General features: G+C 57.6%; 6 protein-coding genes across 6 annotated transcripts; all 6 read left to right on the forward strand.

Moving 5' to 3' along the window:
* Window positions 1-800: 800 nt before the first annotated feature.
* Window positions 801-3737, forward strand: LTHEOB_1931 (Subtilisin-like protease protein; the record flags this gene model as incomplete). Its single annotated transcript, XM_035510687.1, has 2 exons — window positions 801-2394; window positions 2449-3737. The coding sequence occupies 2 exons, from the start codon at window positions 801-803 to the stop codon at window positions 3735-3737; spliced, it is 2883 nt and encodes a 960-aa protein (XP_035364871.1).
* Window positions 3738-5337: 1600 nt separating this feature from the next.
* LTHEOB_1932 (Secreted protein) lies at window positions 5338-6181 on the forward strand (the record flags this gene model as incomplete). Its single annotated transcript, XM_035510688.1, has 5 exons — window positions 5338-5517; window positions 5569-5597; window positions 5652-5823; window positions 5877-6015; window positions 6069-6181. The coding sequence occupies 5 exons, from the start codon at window positions 5338-5340 to the stop codon at window positions 6179-6181; spliced, it is 633 nt and encodes a 210-aa protein (XP_035364872.1).
* A 723-nt stretch (window positions 6182-6904) lies between these two features.
* On the forward strand, window positions 6905-8668 carry LTHEOB_1933 (Aspartyl/Asparaginyl-tRNA synthetase class IIb; the record flags this gene model as incomplete). The annotated part of the gene is made up of 2 exons (XM_035510689.1): window positions 6905-8481; window positions 8542-8668. The coding sequence occupies 2 exons, from the start codon at window positions 6905-6907 to the stop codon at window positions 8666-8668; spliced, it is 1704 nt and encodes a 567-aa protein (XP_035364873.1).
* An 833-nt stretch (window positions 8669-9501) lies between these two features.
* LTHEOB_1934 (BRCT domain-containing protein) lies at window positions 9502-12223 on the forward strand (the record flags this gene model as incomplete). The annotated part of the gene is made up of 4 exons (XM_035510690.1): window positions 9502-9752; window positions 9816-9902; window positions 9959-11263; window positions 11317-12223. The coding sequence occupies 4 exons, from the start codon at window positions 9502-9504 to the stop codon at window positions 12221-12223; spliced, it is 2550 nt and encodes an 849-aa protein (XP_035364874.1).
* Window positions 12224-13236: 1013 nt separating this feature from the next.
* LTHEOB_1935 (Leucine-rich repeat protein) lies at window positions 13237-15261 on the forward strand (the record flags this gene model as incomplete). The annotated part of the gene is made up of 3 exons (XM_035510691.1): window positions 13237-13293; window positions 13419-14585; window positions 14722-15261. 3 exons carry the CDS (start codon window positions 13237-13239, stop codon window positions 15259-15261), a joined length of 1764 nt encoding a protein of 587 aa, XP_035364875.1.
* An 840-nt stretch (window positions 15262-16101) lies between these two features.
* Window positions 16102-17268, forward strand: LTHEOB_1936 (U3 small nucleolar ribonucleoprotein lcp5; the record flags this gene model as incomplete). Its single annotated transcript, XM_035510692.1, has 1 exon — window positions 16102-17268. One exon carries the CDS (start codon window positions 16102-16104, stop codon window positions 17266-17268), a length of 1167 nt encoding a protein of 388 aa, XP_035364876.1.
* Window positions 17269-18466: the final 1198 nt, after the last annotated feature.

The raw sequence follows: 18466 nt of genomic DNA on the forward strand, positions 1-18466 counted from the left end.
GGGTGTGGCTTTCAGTGGCTGTTTTTACACCATCTATTTGAAGGGTTTATATTATGACTAGACTTACTGACTGATCGATGACCGCCCTTGAAGAAGTGTGCTTGCTATTAGCCGGGGCACTACCCCATTAACCTTTCGTAGAAGTAATCGTGCCTACATTTCAAAGATTGTATTGCTTCGTTGACAGCAGAATGACGATTTACGTCTTGATTTTTCGAATCAGCCTTGCACAGTGAGTCAAATGACAATCTAGCAATTATCATGGCTACATTGCGCGACTTTCGCTAGTGACAGCTCATCTGATTGTTCTATCTTTATATCCTCACCCGTTCGCTGGTACCTGCATGAACTCTCCGGCTCGGTCCCGTGTGGTCGACGACCGCAGACACGAGAGTCGGCTGCACGATATCACAAGCGGGACATAGAAGTGACATTACCCCCAGCAGATATAACCAATCAGCTGATAATGGTGGTGCGGTTGAAAGCCGGATACGGCACAAGACCTTCCCGATCAGGCAAAGTGGTTGCCGGTACCCCAGACAGCTCTCCACACTATACGAGCGGGTTAATAGAAACTACCCTATTTGAAGCACCATCGCCAAGAACAAACCCAGACAACACCTACCTCGACGTGGAAATGCCGTCCGACAGAGTCTCATGAGCCTTCGTGTTCGCGATTGCAACACTGCGGAAACTCTACGTTAAATACTTCAGCATGGACGCGGTCTTTAGAACAGCATGCTGTGATAGCAGCAGTCTCTCTTTCAGTCACTCGTTCCAGTGCTCTGTCCTCGTGAGCAATGCAATCCACGCTCGCTCTCCTCCTGGGGGCGTTGGCCCTGACCAACGCGCAACCTACCCAGCGCGCTCAAGCAGCGGAGCCCTCACACGTCCCCAACGCCTACTTCGTGCACCTGCGCAACACCACCGCCGATGGCGGACGAGCAGACCCGAAAGCAGCCTTCCACCGCAAGTGCGCTGAGAAAGCCGTAGCCTACAATGTGCGCTACGAGTTCAACGACTCGGACCTCTTCTACGGCCTCTCCGTCAGCCTATCCAACGACTCCGCCGTCGACGCACTCAAGTCCATCCCCGAAGTCACGCACGTCTCCCCCGTGCGCTGGATCCCCCGCCCGGAGCTCGACACCACCTTCGCCGACAACAGCGCCGCGGCCTTCGAATCCAACCTCCACCACGCCGTCCGCTCGGCGGCCAGCCATCATGCCAAGCGAGCCACCTCGGCCGACGCGGCAGCAGTCGACTTCAACTCCGCGCACCGCCTCACCGGCGTCGACGAAGCCCACGCCGCCGGCGTCCGCGGGGCGGGCGTCAAAATCGCCATCGTCGACAGCGGCGTCGACCACCGGCACCCGGCGCTGGGCGGCTGCTTCGGGTCCGGCTGCAAGTTCAGCTTCGGCTACGACCTGGTCGGCGACGCCTACGACGGCTACGATCCGTCCAAGATCGCGCCGAAGCCAGATCCACTAACGACATGCCTGGGCGGCTTCCACGGCACGCATGTGTCCGGAATCGTCGGCATGGACGCGACGGAGACAAACGACACGCTGTTCTCCAGCCTCGTCGGCGTCGCGCCCGAGGCCGAGCTGGGCATGTATCGCGTGTTTGGCTGCACGGGGGGTGCGCACGAGGACGTCATCGTGGCCGCCATGCAGCGCGCGGCGGACGATGGCCCGCATCTCATCAGCATGTCGCTGGGCGGCTACGCGGCCTGGGGCGGCGACCCGTCCAGCCCGTACCTCGAGCTCGTGGCGGGCCTCAAGCGGCGCGGTATCGCTGTTGTCGCTGCTGCGGGCAATAACGGCGAGTCCGGCCCCTTCTGGCTGAGCGACCCGGCCATCATGCCCGATGCCCTGGCGGTTGCGTCTGTCGAGAACAGCGAGTTCCCGACGTACGAGCTGAGGGACGACGGGGGCGAGAGCCATCGGTATGGCGCCTTGTATCCGTTCCCGAGCGGTAACTACACGGCCGTGGTTGCTGGCGATGGCTCGGCGCAGTCGGAGTTCGGTTGCTTCAGTGAGAACTACGAGGCTCTTGCTGCGAACTTGACGGGTGACATCTCCAACTACGTCGTGGTTGTGAAGCGAGGCTGGTGTCCCGTGACTGTCAGCCAGCAGCAAGCCGTCGCGAACGGCTTCACCAAGATCCTGACGTTCCCTGATCCGGACAGCGACAACATCTTCATCCAGGGCTACGGCGTTCCGGTCGTGGCTGTCGTTGGCAACGGGACCATCGTGTCCATCGGGTCTACCACTGATTCCACGATTTACGACGCCATCAAGACGAATGGCGAGGTGAAGCTGTCGTTTACGGATAAGACCCCGGTCTTGGAAGAGCAATTTCTAGGAGGGCAGATGAACAACTTCAGTAGCGTTGGTAAGACAGACTTACACCTTCTTGAAGACTGAAGACTGACATGGACTCTTGCAGGTCCATCCTGGGACTTCGCCCTGAAGCCGCAAATCGCCGCTCCGGGCGGCAACATCATCTCGACCTACCCGCTCGGCGGCGGCGGCTGGGCCGTCGCCAGCGGCACCTCCATGGCGGCGCCCTACCTATCCGGCGTCTACGCGCTGGTCAAGTCGCAGCACCCCGACCTCTCCATCGACGAGATCTTCGACATCCTCAAGACGACGGCGAAGCCGCTGCTGGCGGCGGGCCGCGAGGACTACTCGCCCACGCCACAGCAAGGCGCGGGCCTGGTCTCGGCCGCGGACGCCGTGTTCCACCAGACGACGGTCTCGCCGAGCCAGTTCGAGCTGGGCGGCACGGAGAAGCTCGCGACGGTCGACACGACCATCACGCTGCGCAACCCGACGGCCGAGGACGTGACGTACGAGCTCGGCCACACGGCGGCCAACGGCATGGCCTTCTACCCGTACGGCAACAGCGCGCCGGACAACCTGGGCTGGAGCGACGGGCGGTACATCAACCTGGCGCCTCTCCCCTTCGCCGCCTCGATCAAATTCCCCTCGTCGACCAGCGTCACCGTCCCCGCCGGCGGCTCCGCCTCCGTCGCCTTCACCGTCTCTCCACCCACCGGCCTCGACCCGAAGGAGATCCCCATCTACTCCGGCTTCATAACCGCGACATCGAGCCTCAACGAGACGCTATCGATCCCGTACGTCGGCGCGCCGTACGACTACGCCACAACCCCGCTCATCGGCCTGGACCCGCCGACGCCGGGCATCCACGACGCGAACCGGTCCGTGTTCGCGGCGCCGCAGGTGTACCAGTACGGCAGCAAGCTGGCGCAGGGGGCGCACCAGGCCTACAACTTCTACGACGACGACACGCCCGTGTTCCGCTACTCGCTGCTGCAGCCGACGCGGTGGACGCGGGTCGACGTCGTCGACGCCGCGACGGACTTCGTGCCGACGTGGTACGGCTACGATCCCACGCAGGCGGTGACGAATTACACGCGCACGAGCATGACGCCAAATGGGACGGTGGCGGGCGTCGAGGTGTTGGGGAATATTTACTTGTTCAGTGGCGATACGCCGTTGACGCAGTTGTCGTTGCAGTGGAGTTTCCCGTTGAGGGATGTGACGGGGACGACGTATGTGGGGTTGAAGAAGGGCGGGTACAGGCTGCTGGTGCAGTGGTTGAGGTTTGGTGGGGATGAGGAGAAGAGGGAGGATTGGGAGAGTTGGATGAGCGGGATCATTGAGTCGACGAGGGATGCGTATGAGGGTCCGGTGAATGGGACTGTGGTGTGAAGAGAAGAGACGATATGTTTGACGGATGTTCTGGGGAAGCCTGGTGGGGACGTAACCTCGGATATGCTTCCTCAATCTTTCTTTGTAATTCTGAACCGTCGTAGAGGTACAACAGACCCAATTGAGCTCCAGTCGATTCGCCTTTTCGTTCGGAGAGTCCAAATACTTCCCGAGTCCCTCTGGCTTGACGGATTCCAGTGACAGTGGTTGATGACTATCAAACCATAATCGCCGCCGGCCGGCTCCGCAGAAAGTGACGTTGAAACTGCAATAAGCTTATCGTCGTGACGTGCAGGCTTTAACCACAAAGGGAAAAGTCAGCCAGTGGCAGAGAACGGATATTGCTTTGCAGCCACCATGAGTTTCAAGAGCGGAAGAGGCCGAATATAGACTCAAGTCCGGCAGTTTTCCATCTTCTGGGTGCGGTCGCGGTAGTATCGGTTCCAGGGAACCAGTCCCGTGAAGTAACAAGGGATGGATGCGCTTCGGCGATTGACCAGGCTGTGCTTGAAGTTGGTATTAGCAAACAAGCGGGAACCTGGGCCGCAATCCACCCAGATATGAGGCGCGATGATTCTCGTATCCGGATGAAAAGGATTTCCGACAAAGATAGATACTCGGAGAATAATGGACCAGAATGATCTGCACCCATGAGTCGGCAAGGTAGCTCGTAAGCGAAGCGGTAAGGAAGACTGCATTTCGCAGCTTCTCCATGCGGCAAGAAATAGGCGAACACCCCAGGAGAGCCTGAAGCATACTGTTGCAAGGAAAGAAGGAGGATAGGAGTTCGCCGACGTGCAAATTGGATTATCCCTTGCGTGTAAGCAGCGACCGTGGAAATAAAAACACCGTGGCGAGCGTCCGCATCTGCCCGAACGGGCAATCTGTCCGCTGCCGCCAATGCCGTGATCGCGAATCAGCGGCGACCGGGTCGAGAAGTGGCAGTACGAATAAAAGTACTCTTGGCCATCGCCAAGGCTCGCACATTCGATGCCAAGTTCCAGCCTATCGAGGGTGCAGCGGCAGCGAATGATAAGGCCCCGTGCGTATCTCGTGCAGCTCCTGTGGTTGCAGTACCCCGCAACCGCGATTCTGCTTCTCCGGTCTCGGGTTCGACGACTTCTCCGAGTCACCATCCCTCGGCCGGGTCCCGTTCCTGCCATTTGCCAAGCAGCGCCAATCCGGCCCACCGCTCGCTTGCTCGCCTGTCCAGAGATCTGATTGACGGCCTGCTGGTCCAACTTTCTTCTTTGGTTTGGAGGAGCCAGGTTCGGCCCGCTGACTGGCAGATAGTGGGTAAGGTTATTTCTTGCGCGCGCCTTGGCGTTCTGAATCACCTTCCACTTCCATCATCGTTAAGGGTCCTGCTACGCGCCTTGTGTCCCACGTGCTGTAAGGAAGCACCCACGCGTGCTCTTATCATTGGTGCGGGAGAGCGCATATTGTTGTACACGATGAAACGAGCGGAGGCCACCGATGGACCCCAGCGAGATGAACCTCATGGCCCAGTGTTTATAAACGCGAGGATGATGGCCTAACTTCAATTGCGTCGTGGTTCACCTCCAGCTTTCCAGTGCATCCAAATCGCAGATCCCGGACAATGAAGTTCTTCGTCGCCGTCAGCGCGCTTCTGAGCGCCGCTCCTCTGCTCACCCAGGCCCTTCCTGCCCCGGCTCCCGTGCCTACGCCGCCTGGCATTCCGTCGCTCTCGACTGCTCAGAGCCAGCTTGCCGGCCTGACTGTTGCTGCCAAGGGCTCTTCCACTGGCTACAGCCGTGATGTAAGCGCCTCGGTCCTGTTGGTTGTCGTATTTGCTGACAAAAGAAAATAGGAATTCAACCATTGGATCACCATCTCGGGGTTCGTACATTCCATGTCAGCGTCCTGAAATCATCAATTCCTGACTTTGAGCAGCACCTGCAACACGCGCGAGACTGTGCTGAAGCGTGACGGAACCAACGTCGTCACCAGCAGCGCTTGCGCTGCCACCAGCGGTACCTGGTACAGCCCGTATGACGGCGCTACTTGGACCGCCGCTTCTGATGTCGACATCGACCACATGGTGCCTCTCTCGGAGGCCTGGAAGGTGAGCATTCGGGAATTACTGTACTCATGAACTGTGGCTGACGTGTGGCCAAGTCTGGTGCCTCTTCCTGGACTGCTGCCAGGCGCGAGGACTTCGCGAACGACCTCGACAACCCCCAGCTGTGGGCCGTCACCGACAACGTGAACCAATCCAAGGGCGACAAGTCTCCTGACGCGTGGAAGCCTCCGCTTGGTGAGTAGTCCCTTCGTCCAACATCAGAGGCTGTGAGACTGATTGAGCTATAGCTTCGTTCTACTGCGTCTACGCCAGGTCCTGGATCAAGGTGAAGTCTGTGTATAGCCTGACGATTACTTCGGCGGAGAAGAGTGCCTTGCAGGACATGTTGGACACTTGCTAAAGGACAAGCGTCGCCAATGAAAGTTTATTACTCCAGTTTTGCGAGACGTGTTGGGGTTGAAAAGGTCCATTGTTTGTTCGCGTTTGAGTCCGTAAAAAATTGGCATGCGCTCGACGAATTGATATTGACGAAAGATCGAAACTTGCAATGTTCAATGCTTCATGAACTGAATCGTTCAACTGCCTGGAGTGAGAGAAGGTTCTGCAGCATGACCGAAGTTCATGCATATCTTTTTCATGAAACGATGCAATCCAGTATCGCAATTGATGCAAGCGCTACTGAGTGCAAACTGTCTCGAGGCTTTTTGAATCAAGCGACTGGCCTGGGCAGCTTCTGCTGACAAGGAATGCTCTGATGAGAACAGCGAGCGGAATCGCTCCTGTTATGGCATCACACAATGCTGCCCTAATCACCTTGCATAGGCGTCGAACTGAGGCTGAGACATCGGAAAGCAATGACGACCGGCTCGCGGCCCGTAAGAACGGGCAAATTGATGATGTGTCATGAGATGTTGCGTTGCGCGTTGTTGGCGGAGGCGGAGGAGACACTGGTGCGGCGAACGGGCCAAGCGATCGAGGGGCCGATAAGATAGGCCAGAATTTCGACTCATCCCACCGAGATGACTGTTCGCCCGCCGACAATCTAATAAACACGGTCGCCCTCTCGTTGCGCTCTGCCTCCAATTGCACCACAACCTCTTTTCGCGCACCCTGCCCCTCCAAGATGGCTACCATCTACATCGACGAGGACATCGGCAAAGACGAGCCCACCCAGCAGGGCACCCAGGAATCGCCCTTCAAGACGCTTCAATTCGCGTACCTCCAGCGCCCCGCCGAGGCCTCATACCTGACCCGCAAGTCCCAGAGCGAGGACGAGGCCGCGAAGGAATGGAAGCCCGTCGCTAAGGCCGGCCTGAAGAAGGCAGTCAACTACTACGAGCAGCAGAAGAAGAAGGCTGCCCGCGAGCAGGAACTCACCGCCCAGCGTGCAAAGGAAGAGGCAGAGCGCGCAAAGGTTCTGGAGGAGGCCAAGAAGGTCGTCATTGAGGAAGACACCAGCCTGCCCCAGGCCATCAAGATCAAGCTGGACGAGACGGGCGACCACATCAAGCTGCGCAGCGGCCAGGACTCCGAGAACAAGGGTACTCGTGTGAAGGTGCTTGGCCGCGTGCACCGCGAGCGCAAGCAGAAGGATGTCCTCTTCATTACGCTGAGGGACGGCTACGGCTTCATGCAGGTCGTCATCGCCGGCAAGCTGGCGAAGACTTACGACGCCCTGACCTTGACCCGCGAGACCTCCATGGAGATCTACGGCGAGATGTTCGAGGTCCCGGCCGGCGCTCACGCTCCCCTCAACCGCGAGCTTCACGCCGACTTCTACAGGATTCCCAAGGAGTGGAAGGCTGCTGGCGGTGAAGACGCCATCACCAACAGGGTTCAGGCTAAGGCTGATCCCAGCACGCTGCTGGACCTGCGCCACCTCACTCTTCGCGGTGAGGTCGCTTCCTCGGTCATGTTGGTCCGCGATGCCATCGAGTACGCTTTCCACACCGCATACAAGGAGACCAGGATCCGCAAGGTCAGCCCTCCTGCTCTGGTGCAGACGCAGGTCGAGGGTGGCGCAACGCTTTTCAAATTCGACTACTACGGCCAGGATGCCTTCCTTACCCAGTCTTCTCAGCTGTACCTCGAGACCGTGCTGCCGTCCATGGGCGATGTCTACTGTATCGAGAAGTCCTTCCGTGCGGAGAAGTCCCTCACCAGACGCCACTTGTCCGAGTACACGCACATCGAGGCCGAGCTGGACTTCATCACCTTTGATGATCTCCTGACTCACCTTGAGCACATCATCTGCCGTGTCCTCGAGCTTACCATGGCTGACCCGGTCATCGCTGGCTACATCAAGAACCTCAACCCCGACTTCAAGATGCCTGAGAGGCCGTTCATGCGTATGAAGTACTCCGACGCCATCCAATGGCTGGTCGAGCACGAAATCCCCAACGAGGAGGGCGAGCCTCACAAGTTCGGTGACGACATTGCGGAAGCTGCCGAGCGTAGGATGACGGACATCATCAACAGGCCCATCTTCCTGACTCACTTCCCGGTCGAGATCAAGGCCTTCTACATGCAGAGGGATAAGGAGGATCCCCGCGTGACCGAGAGCGTCGACTGCCTGATGCCTGGCGTCGGCGAGATCGTGGGTGGATCGATGAGGTTGGATGACCACGACGCGCTCATGGCGGCCTTCAAGCGCGAGGGTCTCAACCCTGAGCCGTACTACTGGTACACCGACCAGCGGAAGTAAGTGACAAATAGACTGACACCCCGGTTATAGGGTACGTTCGCTAACAAATAACTCAGGTATGGCAGCTCGCCCCACGGTGGCTATGGCCTGGGTTTGGAGCGTTTCCTGGCGTGGCTTTGCAAGCAGCACACCGTCAGGGACTGCTGCCTGTACCCGCGCTACATGGGTCGCTGCACGCCGTAAGCACTTTAGTGGCGTTCTTGCTGAGGCGCGGGAGTTGCTGTCGTGGGTTGCATTAACTATTCCATTTTGCGGGCGGGTGCCTAGAGAGTGCCGCGAGCACCATCTTCTTTTTTTCGTTTCAGGTCTTCAAAAAGACGACAAGCATCCGCATAGCCTAAAGATAGAGCAAGATCAAGAAAGCTTGGCGTCGCGCTCTGTCGCGTGGCGTGCTAACCGCATGCTAAAGCTCCACCTGCAGGCTCCACTGTGAAGCGGCACAACAGCGCCAGGGCGCATCATTTTTAGCAGGCGCCCATCTTTGCAGGGCGTGCAAGCGAATTCTTAAACGCTGCGCACGAGGAATGCTGCGCCGCGGCAAGGGTGGCTGCTAGAAAGCACCGCAACGCGGTGAAAGATGTGGGTGTTCGTTTCCGGCACCCAGGGAGCCGAGCTTCACGGTCACGTGCCGCAGCGCCCACCAGGGCTATTAAAGGAAAGCGCGCCCCGCTCAGCAGAACGTGGAATTGGAGGTTGCGGCTCTTTGACTGGCGCAACGCGACCAAAGCACCACCACCTCAGTTGTCAGTCCACGTCCGACGCGTCCGCACGCCCACCCGTTCCCCCAATTGCAGTCGCTTGCTCCACCACCCTGCCGTTCCGGCCCACGCACCCAGTCGCAGCTGGTCCATCCTTCCGCAGCCCACCGGCCCAAGCTCCCAGAGCTTCGCGTGTCCGCCAAGCAAAGCAGGATCGCCGCTGCCGCATGCGCCTGCACACCGCGCGCCCACCCCGACACCACCTCCATCCGCCCACCCACCCCCGCAAGCCGCTCCTCGCTGAGCATGTGAGGCGCAATGCGGTTCAACTCCCCGAGAAACCTTCACTACCCCATCACCGTCACGAAGCTTCTGCAGCAACAGGATGACAAGGTGAAGAGGTTCGCGAAGCTCTTCTCATACTACTATACAACTTCTGTGACGGAAGTTGATGAGTTCGGCCAGGAAAATGAGGTCGAGAAGAAGTTCCCGGCCGACTTCCAAGCCGAGAAGGAAGGCACCCTGAGGACCTGGTTTATCAGGGAGGGAGACGTCATCGAGCGCGAGGGGTAAGTGGCGCGCGCGGTCTTCCCGCCGGTCCGGATCCGTCGCCCTTTGCTGATATCAAACAGAGTCAAGCTATTCGAGCTCAATGAAGAGTGTTCACACGAAGTCCAATGGGGCGGAATGTGCGTCAACTGCGGGAAGAATATGGACGAGTAAGTCATGCCGGCCGCCCCCCCAAGTTTTTTTTTTCCTGACAGCAAGACCACAGAGTAAGTTTCAACACAACGATGCGCGATATCGACCGTGCTACTGTCGTCCGAGCCCATGGCAGCACCGCCCTCAAGATCAGCGAAGATGTCGCCATTCGCGCCGAGGAGGAAGCCAAACGCCGCCTCCTGTCCAGTAAGAAGCTCTCCCTCGTCGTCGATCTGGATCAGACCATCATCCACGCGACGGTGGATCCGACCGTAGCCGAATGGCAGAAGGATCCGGATAACCCGAACTACGATGCGGTCAAGGATGTTCAATCCTTCCAGCTCCTTGATAATGGACCGGGCGGGAGAGGATGTTGGTACTACATCAAGTTGAGACCGGGCTTGCGAGAATTTTTGGAGAACATCTCAAAGATCTATGAGCTGCACATTTACACGATGGGAACACGGGCCTACGCGCAGAATATCGCGAAGATTGTTGACCCCAATCGCAAGATTTTCGGCGATAGGATTCTCAGTCGAGACGAGAGCGGTAGCCTGACGGTCAAAACGCTACACCGAATCTTTCCTGTGGACACCAAGATGGTCGTTATCATCGATGACAGAGGTGACGTCTGGAACTGGCACAGTAACCTGATCAAGGTGACACCTTATGACTTTTTCGTGGGCATTGGCGACATCAACAGCAGCTTTCTCCCCAAGCGACATGACATTGCCCCAGCGGACCCACCGCCGCCGTATACCCCGCCACAAGACGAAGCAGAAGGTGCGAAGGGGGGTGCGACAGAGGGCTCAACGGCCGAAGAGAAGCTCTCACATCTCAAAATTCAGATGCCCCCCAAGCCCAATAGTGAAACAACTTCGCTAGAGGAACAGCTCGTTGCCATGAGCGGGGGTGACAACCCTGAGCTGCTTAAGGAACAAACGGATGAGCAGAACGAGACGATCGCGACGCAGATGGAAGACAAGCCGCTGTTGCGTAGGCAGGAAATTCTCGACAAGGCGGATCAAGAAGCCGCAGAAAAGGAGGAGAACCGCGAGAATGGTGATGAAACGCCTAGTGATGCTCACAGACGCCATAACCTTCTTCACGATGACGATGAGGAGCTCGCACATCTGGAAGCCAACCTGCGGTCCGTTCATCAACGCTTCTACGAGCGATACGAAAGGAACCGATCTGGCGCCCAGGGCGGAAGACTGGCGCAGCTCAAAGGGGAAAAGAGCCCGAAGAAACGGCCGATTGACGACTTGGAGATAGTGCCAGACGTCGCTTTAATCATGCCTGACATGAAACGGAGCGTTCTCAAGGGTGTCTCAATCGTATTCTCCGGAGTGGTTCCGCTGGGGACCAACATTCAAAAGTGAGTATTGCAGTACCTTGGTAGCTCCGGGCCGCATCCTAACGCGTCTGCAGTTCCGAGTATGCCGTCTGGGCAAAGAGCTTTGGCGCAAAGGTGTCCGAAGTCATCAACCGAAAAACCACGCACGTAGTCGCAGCGAGGAATCGGCGAACACAAAAAGTCCGGCAAGCAGCGCGACACCCTCAGATCAAGATCGTGACTGTGGACTGGCTCAAGGAATGTTTCGTCAAGTGGCAACGTGCGCCGGAAGGGCCCCACATCATCCATGTGGAGCCTGATGAGCGCGGCCCGCACGCCTCGCAGGGTTCCCCATTCGACGAGCTCGATGAGGGTACCGTGATGTCTTCATCCGAAGAGGATGCCATGAATGCGGAAACCGACCTTGATGAGCTTGGGGAAGACGATACGGGTAGCGATGACGATGAACTGGATGAAATGATGCCCACTTCCCCCGTCGACGAACAGAACCTCAGGCTGGATGATACAGACCGCGAAGAGCTCGAGAAGGAACTCGCAGAATTCCTCGACGAGAGCGACACGGACGGCGAAGCAGGCGACAAGTCTGACGGTTTCGAGTCAGATGCCAGCGTCCGCAGCGAGACGTCGGTGAAGACGTTGCACAAGAAAAGAAAACGGAACGCCGAGTCCACCGACAACTCGGAAACCAGCGACAGCGACTCTAACATGACGGACGACGGGACGGTCAGCGTGGCGGGGTCCAAGCTCCAGCGGCGGAAGAAGCGGGCGCTAGAGCGGGTGACCAGTTTGACCAACGTCGCAATCGTCGAGCACTCATCCGGCCTCCCGAGTCCAGACACGACGGGCCCGGAGGAAGGGCAAGGTGAAGAGGACGCAAGCAAATTAAACCAGGCGGAGGCCGACGAAGACGACGATGCACTGGAAGCGGAGCTGCTAGCAGAGTTCGAAAAGGATGACGACGAAGAGGAAACTGAAAACTGAGGGCGGTCGTCTTTCTTTGTTGCGAGCAGGCGACATTTCGAAAGGGGTGCACAGCTGCATTGGGGCGGGTTTGTCCGCATCTTATAGGTCTGTCTCTACATAGCGGGGCTCTCTTTATTCTGTACGACACAGCGACGACTGCTCTCGATCACTCACAGCCTGCATAGCGCGGAGTTCAGGGATCTTGAAGACTGGAGTTTGGCGGAATTGGGATTGACAAGGGTATGGCGGGCGGGCGGATCAGTGCTTTGACGCACCTCACATCGGCGACCTGCATGGAAGGTGCGCTTTGACTAGCTGGCGGCGCGCCATGTAGAGTAGCTCAATCCCTTTGATGAAAAACTAGCTTCGGCGATGCGTGCTGGCTGGCCTCGTGAGGAGTGAGCTGTCGCTGCATCAGAGCTTGCCTAGTGGGCGTCACGGGCCATGGGGAGGCATCGGAGGGTGGCTGAGGAGATGATGGCAGGGCTGGACAGGGCGACGCCAACGATTGCCGGGACAAGCGCAGCGGACGCCTTCCCCCTTGAGATGCGCCGTTTTGATTTTCGCGCCCAACTGTGCGCCACAGTCTGAGTCATGCAGCAGGATTAGCAGCGAGCAGATTGCTCCAGGCGGTATGCACGCCGAGGCAGGCTGGCCAACTCCAGGGCAAAATGGTCTGACTTTCTCCACGGCAGCCACAATCGTATGTTGCTGGTCGACACGAGCCTGCGCAGGCACGCGTCGGCTCTGCCAAGGCCTGGGCCTGGGGTTTTCCGTCATCGAGCCCGTTTCACTTGCGGATAAAATAATCGTCAGATTCGCGCACCTCAAGCTGCGGCCTGCTTCTGTACTTTTCCTTTCTTTTTCTCGTCTGCTTCTTTGGTGCTGCTGCTGCTGCTGTGCGTCCGCTGCCTGCTACCCGCCGCCGCCTCCACTTACCACCGGCATCCCGCCTGCGCGTCACTCCCACTCTTTCTTGATTTTTCTTCCAAGTCGTCCTTTCCTTTGCACCACCGATTGTGCGAGCCAAGATGTTGACCAAGGCGACTGGTCTCTCGATTGAGATATGGGCGATGATAGTCGACTATGTGAGTCCAACCACGAAAAAGCAGCCACTGGCTTGCAGACCCCGCACGCGACCCATGCCCATTCTTGGCTGCGCACCCATGACGATGGAGTAGTCTCGCTGACGCATTGTCCGCCACCGCGACAGGTTCTCCGGCCTACGGACCTCAAGAGCTTGTCCCTCACGTGCAAGCAGCTGCACCAGATCGCGGTGCGCAATTTGTACCGCGAGGTGACTCTGAACGTCGGCAGCACGGCTGACCTCAATCTGGGCGCTTTCCTCAACCCCCGCAACATCGGGCTGAACTACATCCGCCGCCTGCACATCTACCTTGCCGAGGTCGAGGACAAGCGCAACCAGCTGCAGCAGGCCCACTTTGCTGTGCGCATGATCCTGGAGTTCCTGCCTGAAAACATTCTCGAGCGGTTTTCTTGGCACCCATGGCAGCCGTTCTCTGCGGACAACCTACTGCTGCTGTACCGCAAGCAGCGCCATATGACATGGCTGGAGGGCATCTCGCTCGACAAGAACATCCTGGACCAGCTGGAGCACTCGTCGGATTTGGAGGGCATCGCTGAGCACACCCGCACCCTGGGCCTGTATCCCGATAGCGGAGAGGTGCTGGATCTGTGCAACATCCTGCTGCGGAAGAACAAGAAGGTCGACAAGCTCATCGTCAATGCCAGCTTCCATCCCGCTGTGAGCTCGTTCTCGCCTCGTGAGCTGCACGATTCGAGCACCGGGCCTGGTTTGATCACCTCGAGGCTGTTTGGACACATGATTCCCCTGGAGCACTGTAAGCCTCTAGCCCTCACCGAGCTTACGCTGCAGAAGGTGCATCTGCGGTACTCGGCGGAGACGTGGTGCCGTGCCATCAAATTCTCCACGCTCAAGAAACTTGCTATTTTCGACTGCCCTGGAGCATGCACTCTGTTCGCCGAGCTGAGCAAGCCAACTAAGCTGCCGCAGAACCTCGAGACGCTGGAGTTCAAGCACGAGGACAACCGCGAGAGCGACGCGCTGCACGCTCTGGACAACTTCCTATGCCTCGTCACCGGACTCAAGGCCATCACCATCGACATCAGCAACGTCAAGGAGCTGCCCGCCGCCGCAGGCATCAGCAGACACGGCAAGACGCTGAAGCTGCTCAACGTGCACGCCAACGCGGCGGACCTGCTGGAGGACGAGTACGTGTACAGCCCGCTGGACTTTGAGAGCATCTGCAGGGAATGCTCGGAGCTGGAGCAGATGTCGGTCGGTTTCCCGGCGACCAGCATCGTCTCGGACAAGACGGACAGCTTCGCCGCCTTCGAGGTAAGAGAGCCAAGTCCCCAAAAACCCCCCATTAAAAAGCCAAGTCTCGGCGTTCATGCCGCCTGACCCGCCTAACCCCACACCTATTGCAAATCCTATGGAGCCATTATGACTGACCGGTGAAAAAAAAATCCAGAACGCTCTCAACTACCTCCCCAAGCTCGTCTCTCTCAACATCACCACGTGGCCCAAGAACAACAACAGCCTCGGCTCCCTCCCACGCAACATCTACGCCCTCCTCGTCCAAAACGTCGCCCAATCCATCCTGTATTCCCACAACCCGCACCCCGTCTCTTCCGACGCCCACAGCGACACCGACTCCGTCATCACCGCCGTCGACCACCATCACCATCATCACCACGACCACCACCACCATCACCGCTCCCCCCGCCACTCCCACCTCAACCTCATCGCCTTCGGCAGCACCGACGCCGCCACCGCGCACGCCGCCGCGCTCCTCGACGACAGCCGCACGCAGCTCGTCTTCGTCAAGGGCCGCCAGCTGGGGCCGTTCGGCGAGGAGGCGCCGCTGGCCGTCGGTGTGAAGGGCAGGCTCAGGGAGTACGTCGAGCCGCGCAGCGAGGTGCTGGATTTCGGGCTCGCGCGCGCGCGGAAGATGCCGAGCGGGGGTGAGGATTTGGGGGTCGGGATGGGGGTGGGGTGGTTGGCGAATTGAGGGGGTGGGTCGGAAGAGGGGGTTAGAGGGGTGAGAAGAGGGGGAGGGGGGAAAGGGGGGGAGATTGTCTGAGTGGGAAGGGGAAGTATATTCTGTTTGCTCCTTTTTTTTCTTTTTCGTTTTTTTTCCTCTGGCTTCTAAAAGTGCATTGGCTGGCGCTGAGGGGACATCTTTGCCCTTTCAACTCTCTTGCGGCATCTTTTTTGGCATGGGGGGACGGATCTCGGCGCGCTTTGTTTTACACGTTTTTTTGTAAGCCGGTGTTTGTCTTTCAGGATTTGGGTCGGAGTTATGCGGGATGATATCCCTGATTTGATGGCTGTAACTCGGGTCTCCGCATTGACTAGGAAGATGTGAATGTTAACCGGTTGGTAAAGAACTGTAGCTGTATGTGGGGGGCTGGTCAGAAGCCAAGAAGTGCAGTTAGTTCAGCGGGTAAGCTGACAGCAAAATATGACATCAAGTGATTGTATTTTACGTTAGTAAAATGCAGCACCTAGGATACGAGCGCGTTTAATCTTTTTGACTTTGTGATGATCATGTGCGACATAACAATAGAATAGCACACGCGTCAATATTCTTTAGCGACTGACTGAGAGGTTTACCTCGGCGACGATAGAGCCAAAGGCGGTGAGTGTGTGAGAGGTTAGTCAGCAAAAAGTTTGGATTCTGCCGCCGCGGCGCGCTCGGCCTTCGTGTTTCTCACAAAAATTCCGGGAGGGCAGGACACCGTAACTACGTTACGCTACACAACGCGCGCAAGCGCAATTCACTCTTTCGCACAGTACGACGCGCCTCTGACTACACAATTTCGAATCGCGCACAAGAAGAAAACCCACCATGGCCGCTGCAAAGCTCGACACCTCTCTCCCGACGCTGCTGTCGAACCTGACAGCATCGCTCACCTCTGCCGCCGAGCCGGTACCTTCTCCCGCCGCGGACGATGACACATCAGACTCGCTCCAGCCCAAGGACGGCATTTCGCTGCTGGATGTCAAGAACGAGCTGCTGCTGTCGTACCTGCAGAACCTGGTCTTCCTGATCCTGCTGAAGCTGCGGAACAATGAGAAGACGGGCAACAAAAAGCAACAAGATGGGGGAGAGAGCACTGAGGATGTCGTCAAGAAATTGTGTGAGCTCCGGCTGTACCTAGAGAAGGGCGCGCGGCCGCTCGAGGGCAAGCTTAAGTACCAGATCGACAAGGTGGTGCGGGCGGCAGACGATGCAGCGAGGGCAGAGGAGGCGCTGAAGAAGGCCGGCACGCCTGCGGGCAAGAAGAACAAGAAGAAGGCAGAGAAGGCAAACAGCGACGATGAGAGCGAAGAAGACGATGAGGACGCCAGCGGCAGCGACGAAGACGAGGACGACGAAGACGCCTCCGACATCGACGAGCTCGCCTACCGCCCCAACCCTCTCGCCTTCGCCCGCGGCAGCAACGCCGCAGCCGACACAGACAAGAAGAGCAAGAAGAAGGACGAACCCAGCGACGGCATCTACCGGCCCCCGCGCATCACCGCGACCGCGATGCCAGAAGACCTCCCACGCTACGGCGGCCGCGACGACCGCGACCGCGGGCCCCGCCGCGCCGCCGCCATCGACGACTTCGTCGACGAGCACCTGTCGACGGCACCCATCGCACAGCCCAGCATCGGCTCCAACGTCGTCGACGGCGGCCGCCGCGTCAAGTCGGCGCGCGAGCGCGCGGACGAGGAGGAGCGCCGCGTGTACGAGGAGACGAATTTCGTCCGCCTGCCAAAGGTCGGCAAGAAGGAGCGCGCGAAGAACGCGGGGCGCAACCGCAACGCCTTCGGCGGCGAGGAGTGGCGCGAGCTCGGCGCCGGCGTCGACCGCATCGACCGCTTGACGCGCAGGGGCGAGCGCACCAGCACCAAGAGCGCCCTCGAGAAGAGCAGGAAGAGGGCCGTCGACGACGGGCCCAGGGCGAGCGGTGCAGAGGCCGGTGCTATGTTTGCGAAGCGGAGGAAGGTGGCGCAGAGGAGGAGGTAGAGATTGCGGTTCTAGGTGCGCTAGTTTGGACTGCTTCGGGGTCTGTGATGGAGCGGTTTCCGTGGCATTTATTGGCGTTGGCTGGTCATGGGATGCAATCGATGGGGATCGGTCAAAAAAAAAAGTTGCTGTAGAGATGGGATACCCCCAGAAATCTATTTTGTCTCTTCCTTTCCAATTCTCGTCAAAAGTGAAGTCAGACAGTGAAGATGTTCTTGATATTGATTTTCAGGCGAATACGAGCAGTCCCACGGGCACTTGCATGCTGCACGCCGGCTGTGGCTGCTTACCAAGCATGAGCTTAATGCTGGTGCACCAGTCCATGAATGTTTGCTCTCAGGTACTCATGCAATCTGCCAGGGACAAGGCTGTGCTTCGTTATCCTGTTGGCCGCTGTGGTGCATATGAAGCTATTCTTACTACCGGTTTTTATTGCGTTTCTAGCTCTTTGATACAGTCAAAGAATACACAGCTTTTATATATTCACCTCTACCCTTAATAATTTATTGCACATAGCTTGGGGAAAAAAAAAAGAGAAATAATATAGACGGTGCCGCACACAACAGAATTGGAGCAGTTATTTTAAACTTTTATCTCACTAATACCTTATTCTCCGGCCATCTCTTCTTTGATTTAAAGACTTATGGCATGGGCGTTAAACTTTGATATGAAGTAAACATAATCCAAGTTACTGTATGACTCGTTCAGACGAGAAGGGTAACTGGGAACTAAATCCACCGTAGAACGTTCCTAGAATATTCGAAGCGCCTTGCTTAATCTTCTGCGACCGCTAGTGGCACAGAAGACATTCCATTCAACTATCTTTGAGTAACCACCTCACGACACGTGACAGTGCGTTATCTATACCACCGACGAATACATTCCTGCGCTGCAAGGCAACATACCTTCTTATCAGGACAACAGAGTGAAATGGGTCAACGAGAGTGATTGTCTCCATGAAGAGCAAGGACAATACGAAGGGGTTGTCATTGTTGAGGATCAAGATAAAGACGGTCCATGTTTCAACACATTTTCATTCATTTTACTATCTCTCCGCTAGGCACGTGTTCCCGTTGCCTCATTCCCTTGTCCTGCTACATAGAGCAGACAGAAAAGCTGAACGAACGTTTCCTCCAAAGCCAAAAGAGAAAGCTATGAGCGTTCCGTGGAATTCGTGTTGAAAGAACCCCCTCCCAAA

Source organism: Lasiodiplodia theobromae, assembly GCF_012971845.1.
Source record: "Lasiodiplodia theobromae strain AM2As chromosome Unknown scaffold_5, whole genome shotgun sequence".
NCBI classification, from domain to species: Eukaryota; Fungi; Ascomycota; class Dothideomycetes; order Botryosphaeriales; family Botryosphaeriaceae; genus Lasiodiplodia; species Lasiodiplodia theobromae.